Source organism: Tupaia chinensis, unplaced genomic scaffold (assembly GCF_000334495.1).
Source record: "Tupaia chinensis unplaced genomic scaffold, TupChi_1.0 Scaffold000311_2, whole genome shotgun sequence".
Classification (NCBI taxonomy): Eukaryota; Metazoa; Chordata; class Mammalia; order Scandentia; family Tupaiidae; genus Tupaia; species Tupaia belangeri.
In genome coordinates, this window is record NW_006159803.1 from 6236478 (window position 1) to 6260140 (window position 23663).

At 38.5% G+C, this 23663-nt stretch overlaps 1 protein-coding gene and 1 long non-coding RNA gene across 2 annotated transcripts in view; one reads left to right on the forward strand and one right to left on the reverse strand.

The window, feature by feature from the left end:
* The window catches only part of LOC102477157 (uncharacterized), a 17353-nt gene extending 3746 nt beyond the window's left edge, over positions 1–13607 (reverse strand). Inside the window, exons 1-2 of the long non-coding RNA XR_334913.3 lie at positions 13533–13607; positions 13230–13388 (exon numbers count right to left, since the gene is read on the reverse strand). This is a non-coding gene — a long non-coding RNA (uncharacterized LOC102477157). The remainder of the gene's footprint in view (positions 1–13229; positions 13389–13532) is intronic.
* Positions 1–23663, forward strand: part of SIK2 (salt inducible kinase 2) — a gene marked incomplete at its 5' end in the record, with an annotated part of 95834 nt that overhangs the window by 28834 nt on the left and 43337 nt on the right. Inside the window, 1 exon segment of the mRNA XM_027772871.1 lies at positions 19891–20052. Coding sequence (XP_027628672.1) covers positions 19891–20052 — 162 coding nt within the window.

The following is a 23663-nucleotide window of genomic DNA, read 5'->3' on the forward strand; positions in this document are numbered from 1 at the left end:
CCCTTAATCAGAAGGGCTACCCCTAGAGCAAGGCAGAGAGGAAACCAACGGACAGTAGGAGTAATGAGAAAAGACAATGTTATTTTGATTATGAAAAGACAGTTTAGTTAGAGATTCTTCAGAGTAGACATTAAAAAAATAACTTCGGGGGAACCAGCAGTTAGCGTAATGGCTATGTCATTGGACTCCCACGTAGTCAACCGCGGTTCGCATCCCGGACCCGGTGGCTTAAAACTCACGCTGGGCGCGTGTGTGTGCGTGCCCAAGATCCCAAGAGGAGAATGGAGGAGAAGGGATTGCGGCATGACCATCCCCCCTGGAGGGTGATTTCTCGCTTTCTGTCTCTATGTCTCTGTTTGTCTGGCGAGCGCACGCGCCCTATAGCAAAAACCTCTCCAAAAAAAAAATAATAACTTTGGACTTGAATTTGAATACTGTCATTTATAGAATTGTTCAGGGAACCATAAATGAGAAAGGCAGCCTTTTAACCCTCCTTTCTAGCTGATACATGCTAAGTAGCAAGACCCTCAGCCCTGGGACCAACTACTGTTCCCTTGACCAAAGACTTATACAAGCAGCAGGAGAGACAAGTGCAGATCAGACAAGGGCAGTGGAAAGGTAACTGGCATTTTCATAGGAAAGAATACTTCAAAGAAAGGTCCCCAAATTGTTACTTGGGCTTGCCTTCCTCACAGGATGGAGGTCAGACTAGATTCAAGCAGGGTATGCTTGTTGCCTTGCCAAGCAGCTTTCTAGTAACTTAAAACAGTGATTTACAAGTGAACTGTCACTTGTAACCTTGATGCAGATTTATGCCAAAGAATCATTTCAGAAGTATAATCATTCTGGTTTCAAATGCTAGTGTACCAAAATGTTCCACCCATACTTTTTAGTATTGCTTTGGGGCAAGTTAAAAGGTTTCTGTGATAGGTTATCTTTTTCTGTTCTCAAATCTTGTCTTCCCTTTTCTTAATATCTATAATTTGTAAGTTTTTTAATATAGTTTGAATGATTCTTTGATTTCACTTTGCTTTTACTCTGCTTTATTGATTGGCCATTCTTTGGCCCTTATATGTGTGTTTTAGAATTCTAAAGTTAGGGGACCAGCAGTTGGCGTAATGGCTATGTCACTTGGACTCCCACATAGTCGATCATGGTTCAAGTCGTGGACCGAGTCCCTGACCCAGTGGCTTAAACTCACGCCAGGCACATGTGCGTGCATGCCCAAGATCCCTGGAGAACAGAGGAGAAGGGATTGCAGCATGGCCATCCCCTGGGGGGAGGGGGGGCTTGATTTCTTATTTTCTTTCTGGCGAGCGCACTTGCCCTATAGCAAAAACCTCTCCAAAAAAATTATTCTAAAGTTAGTTTTAAGATGGAATTCGTTGTTAAGAACTTGAAGCAAAGACTGAGGAAAGGAAAAGTATAAATTGTTTAAGTAAAACATGATTGCAATAAAGTATATGTTAGTAGATATTTTTCTGCTTCGTATAGGTGACAACTTATTCCCGCAAAGGAATTTCTGTTTTGTCATTTTGATTTTCAACACAAAATAAATGTGTTTCCAGAAGAAATTCTCTTAGAAGTTCCAGTGGTTGGGAGAATTTTTATGGAAAAGAAAGAAAGAAAGAAAGAAAAATCCAGACGTAGAATGAGAGTAGCTGATTTCCTTTTCTTTGCTGAATATTTAATGTGCTTGTTGAAATCTCTGAATGTTATGTGATCTCCTATCCTGTAGGTTTTTAATCTTGCAATGTAGAATACCCCAAGATCTGTATCATTCTTATTCAAGTAGTATTTGGCCATTGTCAGATTAACAAAAATACTCTTCCTATGAAAATGCACAGCTTACCTGCATCTCTTTTTATACTTAATTTCTGGCTTATTTGTATGATGTGGTCACTCATATATCCTGTTCATAGTTCTGCCTATATAAAAACCAACTTGTGGATTATTTTAAATAAAGGTACATTCTTTGATGTTGTGCTTTGTTTAATCAGTATAAAGTGACTTTTTAAAGTATTTTACAATTCTGAGACAGGCATCTCAAGTAGCTTTTAAATTAGTTCCCACACCTAAATGCAAGTGAGAATTATACATTTTTCTACTTGTCATCAACTGCCTCTTCTCCTCAGTCTTAACTATGTTTCACTAATCATGTCCATCTGTTGTGTCTTATTAGGAATCTGTGTATCCACCAGCGTCACACTTTTTAGAGAAGCACTGTACAAAAGCTTGATGGAGGATGACTTGTACATGAGGTGAAATTTCCCTCCCCAGGTAGAGGCTAGTTTTTTACTGGAAATGGAGACACTTTGGAAAATAATTGAGTATGAAACCTGATTTCAGAATATATTAAAATTCTTTTGAGAGAAAATGTAATCAGAATATTTAAAAGATTATTCTGCAGTGCAGCAGTTTATCAGATTTATCAGTGGATCTTTTACATATATACAAATGGTATGAGAGAGAGTTTTAAAATTTTTTTGCTCAGTTTTTTTTTTTTTTGGTTGAGGTATAGGGTATGTGCTCTTGGTGGAGGGAGACATAGAGAGAGAAACAGAGAGGGAACATGAGAAATCACCACCCCCACCACCCCCGCAGAAGAGATGGCCACACTATTGCTTAAAATCAGTGTGGGCGAACTCTTATTCCGAATGCATGTTCTTTCTGTTTTGGTAAATACTGCTGACTTTGTCATCCTTAAAGTGATTGTATATATTGCTACTCTGGTACATTCATGTGTTGATTTTATTATCCGGGATATACTACTGTTTCTAAAAACTGATTACTCCTACAAGAATGGCTGAGAAGTTAGACTTGTGGGGAGTAAGTTTCAGATGAAGGTAACAATATGAGCTCTAAAGTACAGAAGTAGAGAATGATGAAATTTATGTGGAGAACAAAGCGGTGCAGGTTGGCTGGTGCAAATGAGGGAGGAAAGGTGGATAAATAAGAGGAGATGGTAATAGAGAGTAAGGACAAGACAGACAGACTGAAACTATCTCGTGGAGGTTCTGTACCAGTTTGGCTAAGGAGTGACATGGGCACATAAATCTGTATGCATGTAAGAGCTAATGGGAACTTTCCATCCTTGAAAAAGCGTTCTGTAGTCACAAATGGTGAGAATTACTAAGTTCTCCTAGAGATTTACCCTGCATATTGGGAGGTTAAGGACTGAGAATTTCCATAGTAAATAACAAACATCTTTAATACTGTACTTTCCAAACTTTTTTTTTAACTGATAGAACATACAAGTGCACACGTGAGAGTAAGAGACAAAGAGAGGGAGAGAGATGAGCACCCTCCAGAGGCTCTGGTCATGCCTGAATCCCCATCCTCTAGTCAGCCTGTCAGATCTTGGGCGCTCACGTACCTGCTTTGGCACATTTCAGGAGAACTGGGATAGGGATTCAAACCTTTGTCACCTTGTGAGATCCAGCTTCTCTTGAGCAGCACAGCACCACTGCTCTGTGGAGCCAGCCCACCAACTTTCTCAGTCACCAAGCCACTCTTCACATACTTCTCTTACCACCTTGCAGGGAACTCACATTATAAAAAATGTGATTTTAATAAAATAATCTTATAATATTATATAAGATGAATTGGAGACAGAAGAGATTGGGAGCATAAAATCCTGTTTGGTAGTTGTTAGGATAATTTGATAAAAAGAAGATAACACAGATGGGATGAAGAGAGTGGATAATTTTTCATTCTTTAATTCACCAAATATTAATTAAGCCTTAACTATATGCCTGGCATTATTTTAGATCAGGGGATGCAGGAAAAAAGAAAGTACGAAATCCTTGTCCCCATGGCCTGGTAGTTAAGGCAGCCAGATTCCCACATGGCCAACTGCATGGTTCAAGTCCTGGTGACTTGAGAAACACCCCAGATGCATGTATATACATGCCCAAAATCTTGAAAGGAGGGAGAAATGAAGGGAAAGGGATTGAGGGATAACCATATCTCATGCAGATGGTGGGGTGCTTTCTTTTCTCTCTCTCTCATCACTCTGGCAAGTGCACATGTCTTCTAGTAAAAAAAAAAAATCCTTATGGAGTTTATTTCCATCCTAAGAGAAGGAGAAGTACAATAAACAAATAAATATGCAAAATGGCAAGTGGTAAAAAGTGTTATAAGAGAAATAAAGGTAAAGTTCTGAAGGTGGTAGATAGAGGGAGACCTTTCTGGTAAGTTGACATATAAGCAGAGGCCTGAATTAAGTTAGAAAGAAAGTGACATGGACATGTAAGCATAGGGAACAGCAGTGCAGAGGCTTCGAGGTAAGAATCCAGTGTGGCTAGAGAGAAGTGGAGGGTGCTGGAAGATGGAGCAAACGGGAGGTATGGGAAGAGACAGAGGACAGTTAAGATCATATAAGGCCTACTAGTCCATGATACGGACTTGGGATTCGATATTGAGTGCGAATGGAAGCCACTGGTGGGTTTTAAACAGAGCAGTGTGGTGTGACAAGGTTTTCTAGTGGGGATAAGGAGACTGTTAGGACCATTGCCACAGTCCCACCTGAGATGAAGGCAGCTCAGACTCTGAAAAGTCATGGTGCAGATGGTAGTAAGCAGTCAACTGCAGGATAAATTTTGAAGGAAAAGACTAATGAAAATTGGTGACACATTTACCAAATTTTAAAGATTTAACTATTTAACCCTCATAGACACCATACGAAGTAGATGCAGTTATTTCCTTATTCAAACCATACTGTCAGCCATGTGGGGTCCAGCTGCCTGGACCTCCATGCCACCTGCTGGCCCCCTTTTCCTTGTTTTTGTTTTTTGGTTTTTTTGCGGTTTTTTTCTATGAAACTTTTTGGAAGGCTTTCAAAGTTTCTTGGAGGAAGTCATGTTTTCTGGCTATTCTTTACCACAGGACAAAATTGGAGCAGCATAAAGTGATACTGGGCACCTACAGTGTGGGGAAGAGGAGCCAAGTGTTCTTTTGGAGTTCATTCTGTTGTTTTGTTTTGTTTTGTTTTGTTTTGTTTTGTTTTGTTTCTGAGGGGTTTTTGCTATGGGGTGCGTGCACTTGCCAGACAGAGACAGACAGAGAGACAGAAAGCAAGAAATCACTCCCCAGGGGGGATGGCCACACCACAATCCCTTCTCCTCCATTCTCCTTTCAGGATCTTAGGCATGCATGCACGCGCGCCCAGCATGAGTTTTAAGCCACCGGGTCCGGGACGCGAACCGTGGTCAACTACTTGAGGGTCCAATGACATAGCCATTACGCTAACTGCTGGTCCCTTGGAGTTCATTCTGACAGTTCTTTGAGATACTGTCTCTACTGTCTCTACCCCCCCCACACACACACACACACACCCTCCCATTAAAGAAATGAGATAGCAGCCAGGACCTTTTGTTTCTCTCCTCTCGATGGCCTAACTACCGTGATTCTACTGGGCATGACTGGGATGAGAACTCTACGACTGCTGATCATCTACCCATCTGTTTTCCTTTTTCCCCCTTAGTTTGGGTCTGTAGAGGAGTTTCTGGGAGAGAGAAAACAATCTTAAGAATTTACATATTTTTTCCAGTCAAAATTACTCTCATCTAATCAAACAAATCAAAATTAAATTAAATTTATTCACACAGTCCATTGAACCCTGCTTGTAAATAGTGGACTTGGATGAATGGTTGAAATAAGAAAGGGATAGAACCAGCTGCTGTAGCAATTTCATAGGACTTGGTGAGATAGCTGAGGTGCCATGAGGTAGGTATAGAACAGGGGTGGGATGGAATGATCAGAGCAAAGCCCAAGTAGTTGGGAGATATTAGAATCAAGATCTAGAAATAGCAGATAACCACTAACCTATGGTTCTTTTTCCATGGACTTTGGTTTTCCTAGCGCTGTTCTCTAAAGTTCCTAGCCCACCATTAGGGTCAGAACCTTGGAGAGTTCCAACTAGCAGGGCAGGATAGGCTTTAGGAGGGGCATGTGACTACTGCGTTGGCATTAGGTAGACAGGATAAAGGCCCGTATAAACCATGTTGAAGCAAACTTCATTGCTTTCTTTTAAAATCTCTAAGATTTAAAAGGCTGGCACATTTACCTCTCACTAACCTTATGGAGATTTTGGTGGGACTAGAGATTTTAGTTTATCTTGAAGAACAAATGCAAAGTTGTTACGGCTGCAGTGGGGTCTATCTTAAATTCCGATGCTGGAGAGGCACATGGGGGTTTCTGTTTTAACAGCGTGGATTACTTTTCTGTTATTTCCTGACCTATTATAAAATTAATTGACATCTTTGGTGAGGTTAGAAAGGTAAATTTGCCTTAATCCACCCTTGTTTTCTGGCAAATGCTGATATTTATAACTAAAAGGTTTTTTTTAAAATGTTCTGCATATTAAAGATGGTTTGTAAAACCTAAAGGTGAAGTCCATGCATTGCCAGCAACAACAGACTTTTGTAGCATAGTCAAATTTAGGCTGTCTACTTTTTTGCCTATATTTTCAGTCATCTTGTTTCGTGGTACTAAAAAAAATGTCAAACACTTAAGTTTTCATTGTTGTCATTTCTTTCTCCTAAATTTTAGGGTATATTCCTGGTTTTCATATCATATTAACAAGTTTGTGATATTTGAATTAAAACTTCACCTGACTATTAAATTTTTAACTAGTTTGTATTTATGATATCATGTATCATCCTAACTGTCTAAAAATATGAACCTGAAAGTTAATTTTAGGAAACATCTAACTAGCAAATCCTGTGGGTAATAGCACAGGGTGGGAAAATGATATGAAATTAGAACTTCTTGCAGAGTAATAGTCATGACATACCTATACTCTGTGTTACAGTTTGAAGGCGCAGTCATTATCTTTTTATTCTGTTTGAGAGAACAGGAGAGTAACTCCTTGTTTGCAATGCCAAAAAATTAATTCCATTCCCAAAAAGTATGTGTGTTGACAAGGGAGCTTCTAAAATTACATTAGCATTCCAGCAGATTATAGAGATAAGAAAAGTTAGAATTAGTTATGGATAACAATAATAAGGATTAGTGAGAAATAAAGTTTAAAAATGATATTGACTAGTGGGTGTTGTTGGTTATTTTTTTTTTAAATTTTTTTGGAGAGGTTTTTGCTATAGGGCACGTGCGCTTGCCAGACAGACAGAAAGCGAGAAATCACCCCCCAGGGGGGATGGCCACGCCACAATCCCTTCTCCTCCATTCTCCTCTCAGGATCTTGGGCACGCACACACATGCACCCGACGTGAGTTTAAGCCACCGTGTCCAGGACTCGAACTGCGGTCGACTATGTGGGAGTTCAGCGACATAGCCACTACTTTAACTGCTGGTCCCTGTTGTTGGTTATTGTAATAAAAAAGGGTTTTTTTTAAGAATTTGTTTTATTTATAATTACTATTATTTTTAAATTTGATATGGGCACATGCACTCACCAGAGAGAGAGAAAAAAAGGGAAAGTGAGAAAGTAAAAAAGCAAGCCGCCAGGTCTGGGACTTGAACCACAGTCTGCCATGTGGGAGTCCAGCATCCTAACCACCATGCCACCTGCTGGACCCCTTAGGTTTGTTTTTGTTTTTGTTTAGTGATGAGAGTAGGTCCATTTTATGGTTGTGGCTTGAGTTTGGACTAAGACTTCAATTTGTAGTTCACACTGTATTATATCCAAACACCAAGAGGCTAGTTTGGGAAAGTTTTCAATGACATAGCCATTACGCTAACTGCTGGTCCCTTGGAGTTCATTCTGACAGTTCTTTGAGATACTGTCTCTACTGTCTCTACCCCCCCCACACACACACACACACACACCCTCCCATTAAAGAAATGAGATAGCAGCCAGGACCTTTTGTTTCTCTCCTCTCGATGGCCTAACTACCGTGATTCTACTGGGCATGACTGGGATGAGAACTCTACGACTGCTGATCATCTACCCATCTGTTTTCCTTTTTCCCCCTTAGTTTGGGTCTGTAGAGGAGTTTCTGGGAGAGAGAAAACAATCTTAAGAATTTACATATTTTTTCCAGTCAAAATTACTCTCATCTAATCAAACAAATCAAAATTAAATTAAATTTATTCACACAGTCCATTGAACCCTGCTTGTAAATAGTGGACTTGGATGAATGGTTGAAATAAGAAAGGGATAGAACCAGCTGCTGTAGCAATTTCATAGGACTTGGTGAGATAGCTGAGGTGCCATGAGGTAGGTATAGAACAGGGGTGGGATGGAATGATCAGAGCAAAGCCCAAGTAGTTGGGAGATATTAGAATCAAGATCTAGAAATAGCAGATAACCACTAACCTATGGTTCTTTTTCCATGGACTTTGGTTTTCCTAGCGCTGTTCTCTAAAGTTCCTAGCCCACCATTAGGGTCAGAACCTTGGAGAGTTCCAACTAGCAGGGCAGGATAGGCTTTAGGAGGGGCATGTGACTACTGCGTTGGCATTAGGTAGACAGGATAAAGGCCCGTATAAACCATGTTGAAGCAAACTTCATTGCTTTCTTTTAAAATCTCTAAGATTTAAAAGGCTGGCACATTTACCTCTCACTAACCTTATGGAGATTTTGGTGGGACTAGAGATTTTAGTTTATCTTGAAGAACAAATGCAAAGTTGTTACGGCTGCAGTGGGGTCTATCTTAAATTCCGATGCTGGAGAGGCACATGGGGGTTTCTGTTTTAAAAGCGTGGATTACTTTTCTGTTATTTCCTGACCTATTATAAAATTAATTGACATCTTTGGTGAGGTTAGAAAGGTAAATTTGCCTTAATCCACCCTTGTTTTCTGGCAAATGCTGATATTTATAACTAAAAGGTTTTTTTTAAAATGTTCTGCATATTAAAGATGGTTTGTAAAACCTAAAGGTGAAGTCCATGCATTGCCAGCAACAACAGACTTTTGTAGCATAGTCAAATTTAGGCTGTCTACTTTTTTGCCTATATTTTCAGTCATCTTGTTTCGTGGTACTAAAAAAAATGTCAAACACTTAAGTTTTCATTGTTGTCATTTCTTTCTCCTAAATTTTAGGGTATATTCCTGGTTTTCATATCATATTAACAAGTTTGTGATATTTGAATTAAAACTTCACCTGACTATTAAATTTTTAACTAGTTTGTATTTATGATATCATGTATCATCCTAACTGTCTAAAAATATGAACCTGAAAGTTAATTTTAGGAAACATCTAACTAGCAAATCCTGTGGGTAATAGCACAGGGTGGGAAAATGATATGAAATTAGAACTTCTTGCAGAGTAATAGTCATGACATACCTATACTCTGTGTTACAGTTTGAAGGCGCAGTCATTATCTTTTTATTCTGTTTGAGAGAACAGGAGAGTAACTCCTTGTTTGCAATGCCAAAAAATTAATTCCATTCCCAAAAAGTATGTGTGTTGACAAGGGAGCTTCTAAAATTACATTAGCATTCCAGCAGATTATAGAGATAAGAAAAGTTAGAATTAGTTATGGATAACAATAATAAGGATTAGTGAGAAATAAAGTTTAAAAATGATATTGACTAGTGGGTGTTGTTGGTTATTTTTTTTTTAAATTTTTTTGGAGAGGTTTTTGCTATAGGGCACGTGCGCTTGCCAGACAGACAGAAAGCGAGAAATCACCCCCCAGGGGGGATGGCCACGCCACAATCCCTTCTCCTCCATTCTCCTCTCAGGATCTTGGGCACGCACACACATGCACCCGACGTGAGTTTAAGCCACCGTGTCCAGGACTCGAACTGCGGTCGACTATGTGGGAGTTCAGCGACATAGCCACTACTTTAACTGCTGGTCCCTGTTGTTGGTTATTGTAATAAAAAAGGGTTTTTTTTAAGAATTTGTTTTATTTATAATTACTATTATTTTTAAATTTGATATGGGCACATGCACTCACCAGAGAGAGAGAAAAAAAGGGAAAGTGAGAAAGTAAAAAAGCAAGCCGCCAGGTCTGGGACTTGAACCACAGTCTGCCATGTGGGAGTCCAGCATCCTAACCACCATGCCACCTGCTGGACCCCTTAGGTTTGTTTTTGTTTTTGTTTAGTGATGAGAGTAGGTCCATTTTATGGTTGTGGCTTGAGTTTGGACTAAGACTTCAATTTGTAGTTCACACTGTATTATATCCAAACACCAAGAGGCTAGTTTGGGAAAGTTTTCAAGTGGACTAAATAAGGAAGTGAAATTGTGTCCTAAGTGTCAATTTGCCACCATAAAATTACAAGTGAAGCATTACAGAATATAAGAAAATAAAGGAGAGCTAGATGTCAAAGATAAGTATAAGGGGAACCAGCAGTTAACGTAATGGCTGTGTCGCTGGACTCCCACGTAGTCGACCGCGGTTCACGTCCCAGACCCGGTGGCTTAAAACTCACGCCGGGCACGTGTGCGTGCGTGCCCAAGATCCCGAGAGGAGAATGGAGGAGAAGGGATTGTGGTGTGACCATCCCCCCTGGGGGGGTGATTTCTCGCTTTCTGTCTCTGTGTCTCTCTCCGTCTGTCTGGCAAGCGCACGTGCCCTATAGCAAAAATCTCTCCAAAAAAAAAAGATAAGTATAAGGAATAGTGGTATAAATAATAGGAATGACTAAGTTACAAAAGAAACCATTAATTAATGACTTCCATTTAGAACATGTTGAATATTTGGGACCAGCAATTGGCATAATGGTTATGTTGCTGGACTCCCATGTAGTCAACCACGGTTCGAGTCCCAGACCCAGTGGCTTAAACTCACGCCAGGCGTGTATGCGTGTGTGCCCATGATCCTGAGAGGAGAATGGAGGAGAAGGGATTGCAGTGTGACCATCCCTCCTGGGGGGTGATTTCTCACTTTCTGTCTCCCTGTTTCTCTCTGTCTTTCTGGCGAGTACACATGCCCTAGAGCAAAAAAACCTCTTCAAAAGAAAAAAAGAACATGTTGAATATTAAATAGTGGGATGATATATCCAGTTGATAATATTTCCTAGTTGGAATTTTATTTATTCAATATTTACTAAGCCCCAGAGATAAGATTTTTTTTAATATTTGACACTGAAGTTACTACAGGTTTCTTTTCTCCTCCTGTAACCCAAAAACGTGATCCCTAGATGTATTTTTATTGAAGAAATATTTAAACCAGTACGAATGAAAGAATCTTTGCTTTTCTTACCACCTCTGTGTATCGTCTTGTAGTAATCACAGTTTGATGATTTCCTAGCTCAGAAATTTGTTTATTATTGTTTAAACAAATTACTTTCCCTGGGCCCAGCTCTTATCATGGTGGTTAAGTGCAGTGCATCAGGAACCAGATCCCACATATCAAACTGCAGTTCAAATCCCAGCCACAGAAGTTTGAAAGATAGGCTGGGCATATATGTTTGCATGCCCAAAATCCTGATGAGAAGGAGGAATGGAGGAAGAGTGGTTGTGGCGTGGCTGCACCTCATTGGGTATGCACTCTTTCTGCAAGCACACACACCACACACCCTCTGGCAATTAAAATATATATATATATCATATATGAACAATATTCTCACTGTGAATGTACTAGAGAACATTGATGTGTATAATTTGAATGGATAAATTGTGCCCTTTCACAAATTTAAAAAACAAACTGTGAATTAACTATGCAATACACCTACACCATGAGATTTTCTTTCCTTCAGGAAACAAAAATCCAGAAATTGACTTCATGCGAATTATAAATCCTGGCACTGATTACTTAATCTTGCAGATTTCTAAGGATAAAACCCAAAGGCATTGAGGGTTCTCATTGGGTTTTCCCAATTTGACTGATAGGCATCTTTATTTATGTAAAAACGTAAGGGTTCACAAATATTTGAATAGTAGCACATAAGGCATTCTATTTGAACTGTTGATGAGCTATAAATTAAAAATAGAGCAAGCTCAGAATTTTCCCAAGGCTTTGGCTCCTTTTGGAGTTACAAAAGGGTTCTAAAAGGCTCTAGGATTATGAGATGTTAAACTCTACTGGAGTATTCGTTATTTAATTATAAGACATTTGTGCCTAAGATATTTAGTAAAATCTTAGAGTGGCAATTTTTTTAAGTACACAGTCAAAATCATAGTGAAGTCATTATTTTTGATTAACATTCTCATAATGATTGGACAGTTAAAAGAGATTAGATTTAATGTGTCTTAACAAATTCCTGGAAAACAAAATGGACTTATTGTTCAATTATTTTGAAGGAAGTAATGAGAGGATGGAAAAGATTGATTTAGAGAGATAGGTCAGATTCTGTGGAGAAGCTCCTGACTAAACAACAATGTGATCAGAAAACTCTTGCTCTGGACTCTATTGACAACATCTATGCAAACATACAGGGACTTTTTTTTTTTTTTTTTAAGAATTATTTTATTTATTTATTTATTTATTCACATGAGTTTTGCCAAGGAGAGAGAGAGAGAGAGAAAGCTTAAGCCTCCATGTCTGGGACTCCAACCACGGTTGGCCATGTGGGAATTCCAGCACCTTAACCATCACGCTACCTGCTGACCTCCCATACAGGGACTTCTAATACCTTTCAAGTCCTCAAGCCAGGTTCTAATGGTAGTCTCAAGGCTTTGATATAAGGATATAGAGTGAGACACTAGCTAAACTTGATTCAATCACTATTTAAATGGTGTTATCAAAACTTAAGAATTAGTGTGAAAGATACCAAATTGTATCTTAGAATTCTGTATTTTAGCCTAACTATTGTTTTAAATTTTGTGTGTCAGCAATACAGGGTAATAGTACGTTTGGGTTTCCTTTAAATAATGGTTCAAGACCTATGCTGATTTCTTTCCTGGTTAACCATATCTATGGCACAAGACTAACCACTTAAACCACCTGAAGATATCATTAAACGTAGGAGTTTAATCTTCAAACCCAGTTCTATGAGGTCATGTCCTTTTTGCCAAATAGTAATTTTTTAAAAGCCACAGAAGAAAACCTTTGCTCAAGATTCTACCTGTTTCTTGGCTATTAAGGGTCATCATCATTAAATTCTTAGATCCTGCAGGTTTCATAAACATTGTCAGTTTCTTTTCTTGTTGTTAAAATAAATATTTATTAAATAGGTACATTATTATAGGGATTAATATCCATTCTTCTATTTAATTGTATTTCTGACACTCTAAATATTTTTGTTTTGGTATACTACCACTAGCTTTGTAAAATTTCAAATTTCATTTTCTGAACCTGCCACAAGTGGAGGAGATGCGGGCTCCCTTGTCGGTGTTAGGTCCCTGAATACTGCCCAAGCTGGAGCCATTTACCTTTTTGTTGTTCTGGTGGACCACTCAGATTTGATCTGTTTTCTTCTGGCTCTTCAATCAGGCATTTTCTACTTGAGTTCTGTCCTTTCATCCGTCTTACTGTGAGTGACAAGCAGTTTCAGAGCTGTCATTTTGATACATCTTAACTCCTCTCCAGTCCTAAAATAAGTTGGCATAGAGATTTTTGTATTAGAAAGTACAGAGTACAAGATGAGGTCAAAGTAAACCAGAGGGAAATTTGTATTCACAATTTTATACAATGCCAATGTCTGTTGAAGTATTCTTATTGAATTGAAAAGCAACCTGAGAGGTGACATAATTATATACAGTCATGTGCCACATCATGATGTTTCTGTCAGCAGTGGACCACACGTACAGCCATCCCATGAGGAGCGTCCAGATTCTGTCATACAGCCTAAATGTGCAGTAATCTTGTCTAGATCTTTGTAAGTATACTTTATGAGGTGTACACAGTGACAAAATCACCTAGTGACTCATTTTTCAGGATGTGTCCCTATCCTGAAGCAACATTTAATTGAATACAGTCAGTCTTTCATTTCATGGGTTCAGTCAACAGCAGATCATAATTATTAAGTTGTTGGTAACATGTATTATGTGTTAGTCCCATGACGGTTGTAAGTGTATTGAACATGTGTAACTTTTTTCTTGTCATTATTACCTAAACAATTCAGAAGAACAACTGTACTAGCACTTACATTGTATTCGTTGTTATAAGTAATCTAGAGATGGTTTAAAGTATGTACAGAAGGGGCCAGCCATTGGTAAAGGCAGCTAGAATCCCACACAGCTGATAGCATGGTTGGAGTCCTGAATCAGGCAGTTGGAAAAACAAGCTGGGTGCATAGGCATGTGTGCTCAAAATATTGAGAGGAGAATAAAGGAGAAGGAATTGTGGGGTGACCATCCCCCAAAGGAGTGTTTTCTCACCACCCTACCCTCTCATGCCAACTAGCGCATGCACCTTATAGTTCTCCCTACAAAAAAAAAATATATATACAAAGGATGTGTGTAGATTTTATGCAAATACTATGCCATTTTGTATGAGAGACTTGAGCATCCTCAGGTTTGGTTATCTAAGGCAGGGTCAGGAGGGAGTCTTGGAACCAATCCCTCACCAGATACTGAGAGGTAAGTGTTTAAAACTGAGGTCTACAATGATGATTTGACCAAGATCTGAGAACAGAACCCTGTGTTTTTAACAGTAGTCCACTTTGTTTTAGAGCTATCTTCTTCAATTACTCTCTTGACTTAGGAGTTAAATACAACTAATCCCCTATCTCTTTTATCTTTGTTTACTTCTGGAACTGAATGATGATTGGGTCTTCAGAATTGGGCCTAAATAGTTGGGCCCCTTCTCTGGTATTAGACCTGGAAATAAGAGGTAGGCATGAATCTAAGAGTTAAACTAGCTTGGGTAAAAGTGGTCCAAGTTACCTCCTTCCAAAAAGAAACTTAGTCTTTTCTACATCATCTTACATAAAAGAACCAGCAGTTACTTAAGTCTATTTGGGCAGGTCTTAGTCCCATGTTTTTGGGGGCCAGTAAGGTTGGTTTTGATATGGAAAGATAACATCCACATGTGTAAAAATATACAAGTATTACATGTACTAAGGAATATAAAATATCACAGTCATAAATTGTGTGATAGAAATATCCAGAAGATTTCTTAATTGTTGTGAACTTTATAGTAGAACAAACTTTTTTCCAATATTGGAAATTGTATACAAGTCATATTTTTACTATGACAATATTACCTAACAAATAGTCCCCCAAATTCAGTGGTTTATATTAACAAATGGTTTTTGTGTTTGGGTCATCTAGATTGGCTTAATTTCAAACTGTAAGTTAGGTTCAGAATGGCTTCACATACCTCTCATTCCGAGAATTCTCTTCTTATGGTAGATGATAGAACATGAGAAATCAAACCGTGTACATTCTACATGACCAAGACCAAAATCAACAAGGCAGGAATACGTAGTACCTAATCAACTGAGAGGCATTGCAAAATCACATAACAAAGGGCAAATATATAAGTAATTTTGGTGTAGGAAGGGAATGAAGAAATGAGAATAATAATCTACCACAGACATATTTCAACCTTGTAATATCAGTTTGTCATGAATCAACTGTCCTCTTTGGTATTGGAATAATTGAGCAGCTAGCGAGAGTCTGTTTTCTCCAGTTAGCTCTTCCCTTTTCCTCTTCTGTCTGACAAAAGACTTCACAATATGTGGGCATACATCATAATCAGGCCACTGGCTGATACAGTGAGAGGCATGACTTACAGACTGTTTAGCTAACTTTTATTGCAAGAGCCTCACCAAAAAGTTGTTCCTCACAGCACAGCGTAATCTACTCTTTTGGTTCCCAGTGCCTATTTTTTTGTTTGTTTGTTTGTTTGTTTGTTTGTTTGGAGAGGTTTTTGCTATAGGGCGTGTGCGCTCGCTAAAAAGACGAGAGAGACAGAGAGACAGAAAGCAAGAAATCACCCCCCAGGGGGGATGGCCACACTGCAATCCCTTCTCCTCCATTCTCCTCTCAGGATCTTGGGCATGCATGCACACGCACCCGGCGTGAGTTTAAGCCACCGGGTCTAGGACTCGAACTACAGTCAACTACATGGGAATTCAGCAACATAGCCATTACACTAACTGCTGGTCCCCCCAGTGCCTATTTCTGAATGAACCAATCTAGCATTATATTTTAGAAAGTCATTTTTTTCTTTCAATTCACCAGGAGAACTCAATGAAATAAAAGAGATATATTTGCCCTTTGAGTTTCAAGTGAATGATGGCAATGTTTTAGGTCTCACATATTTGCTAAAAATGTAGATATCTTTAGAGTACATTGCTATAGAAACCAAAATAGTAATATTAACAGATCTGCTTTTTTCATCAGTATCTTACTGTAGAAATTTGACATTTGAGTCCTAATTTCTAAAAATTGTATGTTTTGGTAAACCATATTCTGTTCTTTCGATTGCATTTTTTTCTTTGTTAAGAAATAATTGCCTATCAAAATAGTATCTGGATGTATTTATCTGTGTAAAGAATGTGTTAAGAGTGTGACCAGATTGCATTTATAAATATTATTATAACACTGCTATAAATTGAGTAAATAGCACACATCATCAGTAGTTCAGCTTAGAGTGATTCATTTATGAGTCCAGTCATATTCATTACTCAAAAATAATTCACAACAGACTTTGAGGTCCTGGAGAGATGATAAAAATAGGTGGGATGAAAATACCTATTTGGGGATTGTCTGGAATGTTTAATACCATCAAGATGACATCATCATATTGTAGTATTAACTATGACTCTGGGCACTTTCCCAGGTTATTGAGTTGACATTATTTATTTTAATCACTGCCTAAAGAGTAGTTTGGCAGACCTGTTAGCAAAACATTTCTACATATGTTGTAATCAGTAAGAAAACCCAGCTATTGTTGTGGAATTACATTCAAAGTTTATGGTGTTTCAGACAGTATCTCATCTTTTCTGTGGGCCAGTATTGCCTCATGACATCTTTCTGTTGTCTTGAAGTGCTAACTAAAATTTTCTTTATGCCTTAGCCTCATTGACCTCCTTTTGGCTTCACAAACATACTACACCTGTTCCTAGAATGCTTTTTTCCTCAGTTGAGATAGTATCTTCTCATAGAAGCCTCTCATGATTGTCCTATCTAGAGTGGCCTCTCTCAAATAATTTCCTGTTGATCACCCTATTTCCCTGGCATGTATTGCATTCTGAAATTATAATTTTTATTTGTCTACTTATTCTTTGACCTTTTCACCATTGAAATAGAAATTTCATGAGGTCAGAGTACCAAGCTAAGTTGACTAAGAATGGAATTCTTTTCTACAATAATAGTTTTACTTTGTAGTAACATTTTTGTTCTGAATAGAATAAAAGAGATATAGGGAACCAGCAGTTAGCGTAATGGCTATGTCGCTGGACTCCCATGTAGTCGACCGTGGTTCGCATTCCGGACCTGGTGGCTTAAAATTCACGCCAGGCGCGTGTGCGTACGTGCCCAAGATCCTGAGAGGAGAAGGAGAAGAAGGGATTGCGGCGTGACCATCCCCCGTGGGGGGTGATTTCTCGCTTTCTGTCTCTCTGTCTCTCTCTGTCTGGCAAGCGCACGCGCCCTACTCTGTCTGTCGAGCGCCCCGCCCCTTTGAAAAAAAAACCCTCCAAAAAAAAAAAAAAAAGAGATATAGACATAAGTATGAAAAATATTAGATCTTCAAAATACGCATGCCAAGGTGTGGTTAAAACTCTGTTGGAGAGTGTCTGTCTTGCATGAAGTGAATAAATAAATGTATAAAAACTTAAATGTGTGAAACTTGGAATCTACTTATTGGGGGTTTAGCTATTCTTAATTTAGGGGTGGGTAGAAGGTGACTTGAATTTTTGAGATTAAGTGACTAAAAGATGATTATAGTTACTTAGAATGTGGTAATCAAGTTTATAAAAAGAAAGATGAGCTCAGTCTTGATAACATTGCAGGAGCAGAAAGAAAATCTGTATAGATATCTAAGAAAGCAACTGTTGAAAGGTCAGATGTGCTTGTCAAATCTGGAGGGTTTTTTTTTTTAATTTCAATAATTATTTTATTTATTTATTTAAATTTGACCAGAGAGAGAGAGAGAGAGAAACAAAGTGAGAAGGCAAGCCGCCAGTTCTGGGACTTGAACTGCAGTCAGCCATGTAGGAGTCCACACCCTTAACCACCATGTCACCTGCTGGCCCCTAAAGATTATTTTTATAAAAATTCCAAGTAATGAATGAAATCCCCAGGGCAGTATTGGGAAATTGGTATTAAACCTAAGATTTTATAGATCCTCTTCACATTACATACATAATTGAATGTGTGTATTTGTATATTTACATATATACATATCATTTTCATTAGATTCTCAATAGGGTCTGTGAACGGAATGTCTTGGGCCAGAGTGTTAAGATAGCTCTTGATTAGGAGTAACTAAAGGGGCACACCCCCTGAGACAGGTACTGAATGAGAGATTATGAAAAAGAACTAGTACTGCCCACTTTGAATAAAGTAGATCGAAGGTTAGCCACATGAAGGTGACAGTTTAAACTAGTTCTGTTAGGGAAGGGATATAGAAACAGAAAAGCAAAGGCCTAGACTAGATTGTGGTGGTTTTATGTAATTAGAAAGGACCCACTTAGTTAAAGGAATAGAGGAAACCAAATAAACATGAAATCAACAGGAAAGAGATTTTGGTAACCAGTAAAGTGTGAAATGTCATTGAAAGGCCTTTTAAGAGATGAGCTGACTTTTTTTTAAAAAAAAAAAAAAAAGATTGGACCAGGAACTTAGCAATCATTAGCAATCGTGTTATTGTTGTTGTTATTTTGTTTTTTAAGGTTTTTGCCATAGGGCACATGCACTCCCCACAGAGACATTGAGAGAAAAAGTAAGAAAGAAATCACTCCCCAGGGGGAATGGCCAAGATGAAGTCCCTTCTCCTCCAGTCTCCTCTCAGGATTTTAGTCACAACATACACAAACACATACACACATGCACCGGGCGTGATTTTCAAGCTGCTGGGTCTGGGACTCGAACAGTGGTTGGCCATGTGGGAATCCAGTGCCTTAATCACCATGCCACCTGCTGGCCCCATAATACTTTCATGTCTCACCACATCTCTGTTACAGATTGTTTGTATAATAATTTCATGAAACAGTTTTAAGATGTTCCTTGGGCCAGCCCCATAGCACAGTCATTAAGTGCTCTCTCTGTTTTAGTAGTCAGATTGCACATGGCTGGCCATGGTTTGATTCTCATTCCTAAAAGCCTGAGAAACATACCAGGCACATGGGTGTTTGCGCATGAAGTCCTGACAGGAGGGAGTAATGGAGGAAAAGGAATTGCAGCTTGACTCTGCCTCATTGGAGGGCGCTCTCTCTCTCTCTTTTCTGTTGTTCACAAGCACGTGCTACCTCTTGCAATAAAAAAGAAAGGTGTCCCTTGTCTGGTGAGATGTCAGAAAATTCATTCACATGCTTTGTTTTATGTAAATGTTTAATTTTTTAAATACGGTTAGGAGAAATAATAAATTTTTCAACAAAAAGATATAGAAGGTGCTTAGGCATAAAAGTAATTTTGAGGCCCAGCCATAGTGGTACAGAAGTTAGGGCACTGCTTATGATACTGGAGCCATATGGGAAGCCTGGGTTCCAATCGGGTTAACTGAACGTGCCGGGTGTACTTGCACACATCTATGATCCTTGCTGGTTGCAGGGGAGGATCACATCTTGGAAAGACCTTGTCAGGGATACCTGGCTCTCTCACATACACACAATAAATGAATCAGTCCAATTAACTTTGAAAAATGAAAAGAAAAATTATTTTGAGTTATACTGGGATTACTGTGCTACTTTCAATTATCTGGTCTTGGGCTCTCACCACTTAGCTGGACTCCGGTGAAATATGATAAGAATTACTTTTCGAGTCAAGAAACTTGGAAAACAACATGTTATTTGAACACTAATCCTTGTTCATTAAAAATAAAAACAAATAAAAGAAACTTTGGAGAAAAAAAAGATTCCTGAGTGCTAATAGTAGGATTATTTTATTTTGGTGATTAATTGTAAATTCTCTCCTTTTATAGATTATCTTGCTAATCATGGGCGATTAAATGAGTCTGAAGCCAGGCGAAAATTCTGGCAAATTCTGTCTGCTGTTGATTATTGTCATGGTCGGAAGATTGTACACCGTGATCTCAAGGCCGAAAACCTCCTGCTGGATAGCAACATGAATATCAAAATAGCAGGTAACTGGGACACAGCTGGCTCTGAAACGGTCAGATGTGAACATGGCGCTGAGCATGTGGACTCAGACCTGCAGGCACAGGTCTGGGAGCATTTCTACCTGATGACTCCACACTTTCTCAAAGTGTACTTTAATCATTTCCTTAGTTCTAAGTTTAATTCAAAGTCAGGAAAATAAGTTTGTTGTTCATCTACATTAGGCAGGGCTACTCCTGGGGTCTGATTTGTGTCCAGGTTCCTTTGCAGGGGAGGGGATCCATTTGTCTGAATGTGAGAGAGAAGGGACAATCGGCTGCGGAGCAGCACAGGTGCAGAGACATTGAGAGAAAAAGTAAGAAAGAAATCACTCCCCAGGGGGAATGGCCACCCACTCTCTAAATCATGGCTGACGGCCGCAGTGAGCTTACAGAGAAAAGGCAAAGGAAGATAATGGAAATGGGATTAGAAATACTTGAGTCACAAAAGCACCTTGTCTTGTTCTTATACAGTAGAGTTTTAGTTGATAACATGGAGACTAAGGATAGAGATTATTTTACTTGTTTTCCTCCCACCCTTTTCACTGTTGTAAAAACTTAAATATATTATATTCTGAGTTTCTTCATTCTTATATCAATAACTCATTAACTCAATAAATCATAGAATATGGAAAATACCTGTCATGAAAAAAACATGGATTGCAAAATTTTTTTGCCACAAAATAAACTTGTACGTCAGTTCCATTTTTTTCACAAATTTTTGAAACCTCCCCCACCATCCCCTCTCCCCCTATGTCAGGTACCGTGCTATATTCAATACAGTCTGGTGTGTGGAAGGCATTCCACAATGTATATGTATACGAAAGCATCAGGTTGTACACCTTGAATATATACGATTTTTATCAGTTATGTCTTAATACAGCTGGGCTAAGGAGAAATACAATATGAGAGTTGTTATAAGGAATATACAAACTGTGGTAAGAATATGTGACTTATCAGTCTACCTGATAAGTTAGAGAATATTCACAAGGAAGGAGCTATTTGAATTTAGGCAGAAGTTGAATGTGGGAAGGAGGGAGACTTGGTTAGGGCTTTGAAGAAGAGAAAGGGTATAGGGTAAAAACTTAGCAAAGTTAGAAATGGTGGTGTTTCTTTCTAGGAACAGTAGATATACGGATGGGAGGAACTGACCAAGAAATTATTGCTTGGCTAGCTAGATCGGATAGTCATTGGATTCAGTAAGTTTAGCCAGAAAGCAGCTACTTCAGTTTGTTGTACTGCAGTATAAAATATAAGTTAAAAGCCTCTGGTGTGTATGTTGAACTGATTTCTTTCTATTCCATTTCCCATTAGTTTTTGCCTTGGGCATTTTGGGGAAGGTAAATAATTTTTACTGATTTTGTTTTAAATACCAGTGTTACGTATGTTAAAGGATACGTAATAGATTTTCCATTTGTATTCTGTGATTTTTTTTTTCCAGTGGGATTGCCTGATATGACAAAATACAATTTTATTTTTATGTGTGTATGAGTGTGTGTATGTGTCTTTACAATATGTGCAGTTGTATAGATTTGTCATTTTTGTTGTGAAAATGTGACACATGGCATTATGTTTCATAGTTTTGTTTATTTGTTCATTTTGTTCATTTTTTTTTTTCATGTATGTGTTTTTTCCTTCATCTTTTGGCCCAACTTGGTCTCATTCATTCCTCTTCTTTTTGCCAATGTTCTGTAATGCACTTCAGTGGAATTTTTTTTAAAGAATTACTTAATTTTATGTATTATTATTATTATTTCTACTACTACTACTACTTTAAAATTTGCTATAGGTCACATGTGCTCACAAGAGAGAAAGAGAAAGTGGAAAAGTAAGCCAGGTCCAGGACTCTTAACTGCCGTTGGCTTGAAAGCATCAGCTCCCTTAAAATTGTCTTTTACTGAAATTGTCCCTTTTTTTTAAGTCCTTAGTTCCATAGGGAGGGGAAAAAAAAGGATCCCCCACTTTTACAAAAACAATAGCTCAAGAGTTTTAGGAGTATTTTTAGACAGAAAGGTTAAAGGTGTGAATCACATGCTGCAGGAATTACAAAGTGCTCTGTCCCTAACATCTCAAGAGAAAATTTCTAAGTAAGATACCAAGGAAACTTGCAAACAAACAAGCAAACAAACAAAATAGAATATTGCTGTAAAGGCATAACCAAGTTTTGCCTGACTACACTATGCCTTCTATAATATAATTCTGGCCTTAGACAGAATATTTCTAATGTCATTATGTGATTTCTAGGTTTTTATTTTGCTTTTGTTGTTTTGTTTTCGCTTCAGTTTTTGGATACCTAAGCTTCAACCCCTAGTTACATAGACGACTGATAAAATGTCAGACACCTCAAACTGATCCCTCTGATTAAGATAGTGTGCCAACTATCATTCAGTTGAGGCTTTGCTATTTTCAGTCCTTCTGCTAGTACTTACCTCATTTACTCTTCACTGTAACCTTGACAGCAGTAAAGCTGTTGCCAGTTTTCAAATGAGAAAGCTAAAACTCAAAGAGATTAAATAACTTCCTAAGGTGATGCACATAATAAGCAGCAGATCTGGAATTCAAACTTCAGTCTCTCTGACCAATATGTGTGCCTCCTCCACCGTGCCATGTTACAGTTTCTAAGCATCGTTGTGGCAGTTATTGCACAAGGAGTGTTTGCTAACTGAATTAGCAGTACCATTATTCTACATTTATACACTCTGTGTTCCTGCTTCCTTTCTTCACAAGTCCATTGAAACTGGAGATAAGTCATATCCCCAGACATACACACATACACACACACACACAGACTATATCTAAGCGCTCAGATATTTTCTTACGTACACTTGTTTCTCTTCATCCTCACGTACCCCAGCCCCAGATTTTAGTAAATGTCCATTGGCCATCTGCTATGTTCCCTGGCTAACACCTAGAGATTCAAATATTTCAAGGCAAAAATAATAGCAACAATAACAAAAAAGCTTAACTATGCTCTCATCCCAAGTAGTCAGTCAAGTAAGGAACCAGACCTTTAAGTAAATATAACACAAAAAGGTTGTTGTTTTCAAGGCCATCAGGCTAGGAGAAAGACTAGCTCTGCTTGGAAGAATCAGGGAAATTGTTAGCTAAGGCTTGATTAACAAGAAGGTATTTATGGTACTGTTGGGAGTGAAAGGGAGAGAGGTAGGGTCAGGCTGAGGTGGCTGCTGCAAGCAGATGGATCAGCATGTGCAGAGGCAGGAACCAGCAAAAACTCAGATTGTTTATAGAAACTACAAACCTCAGCTAGTGAAACAGAACAGGAGCCAGTGAGGAATGATAGGAAAAGTCCAGACAGGTAGGCAGGAGCCAGATCAGGAAGGAGTCCACCTGTCGTAAGAACTTGTCATGTGTTCCAAGTGCCTCTAAGGAATTTCTCCTGGATATTTATTTTATCCATAGATTTTACAACTTATTGATGGTTTTGCTTTCCTTTCAGAACATAATCTTCAGATCTCTGAATTCTTTAAATTTTAAGAAATCTTACATATGGAACATAATCTTCAGATCTCTGGATTCTTTAAATTTTAAGAAATCTTACATATGGGGGCCCAGCAGATGATGTAGTGGTTATGTCACTG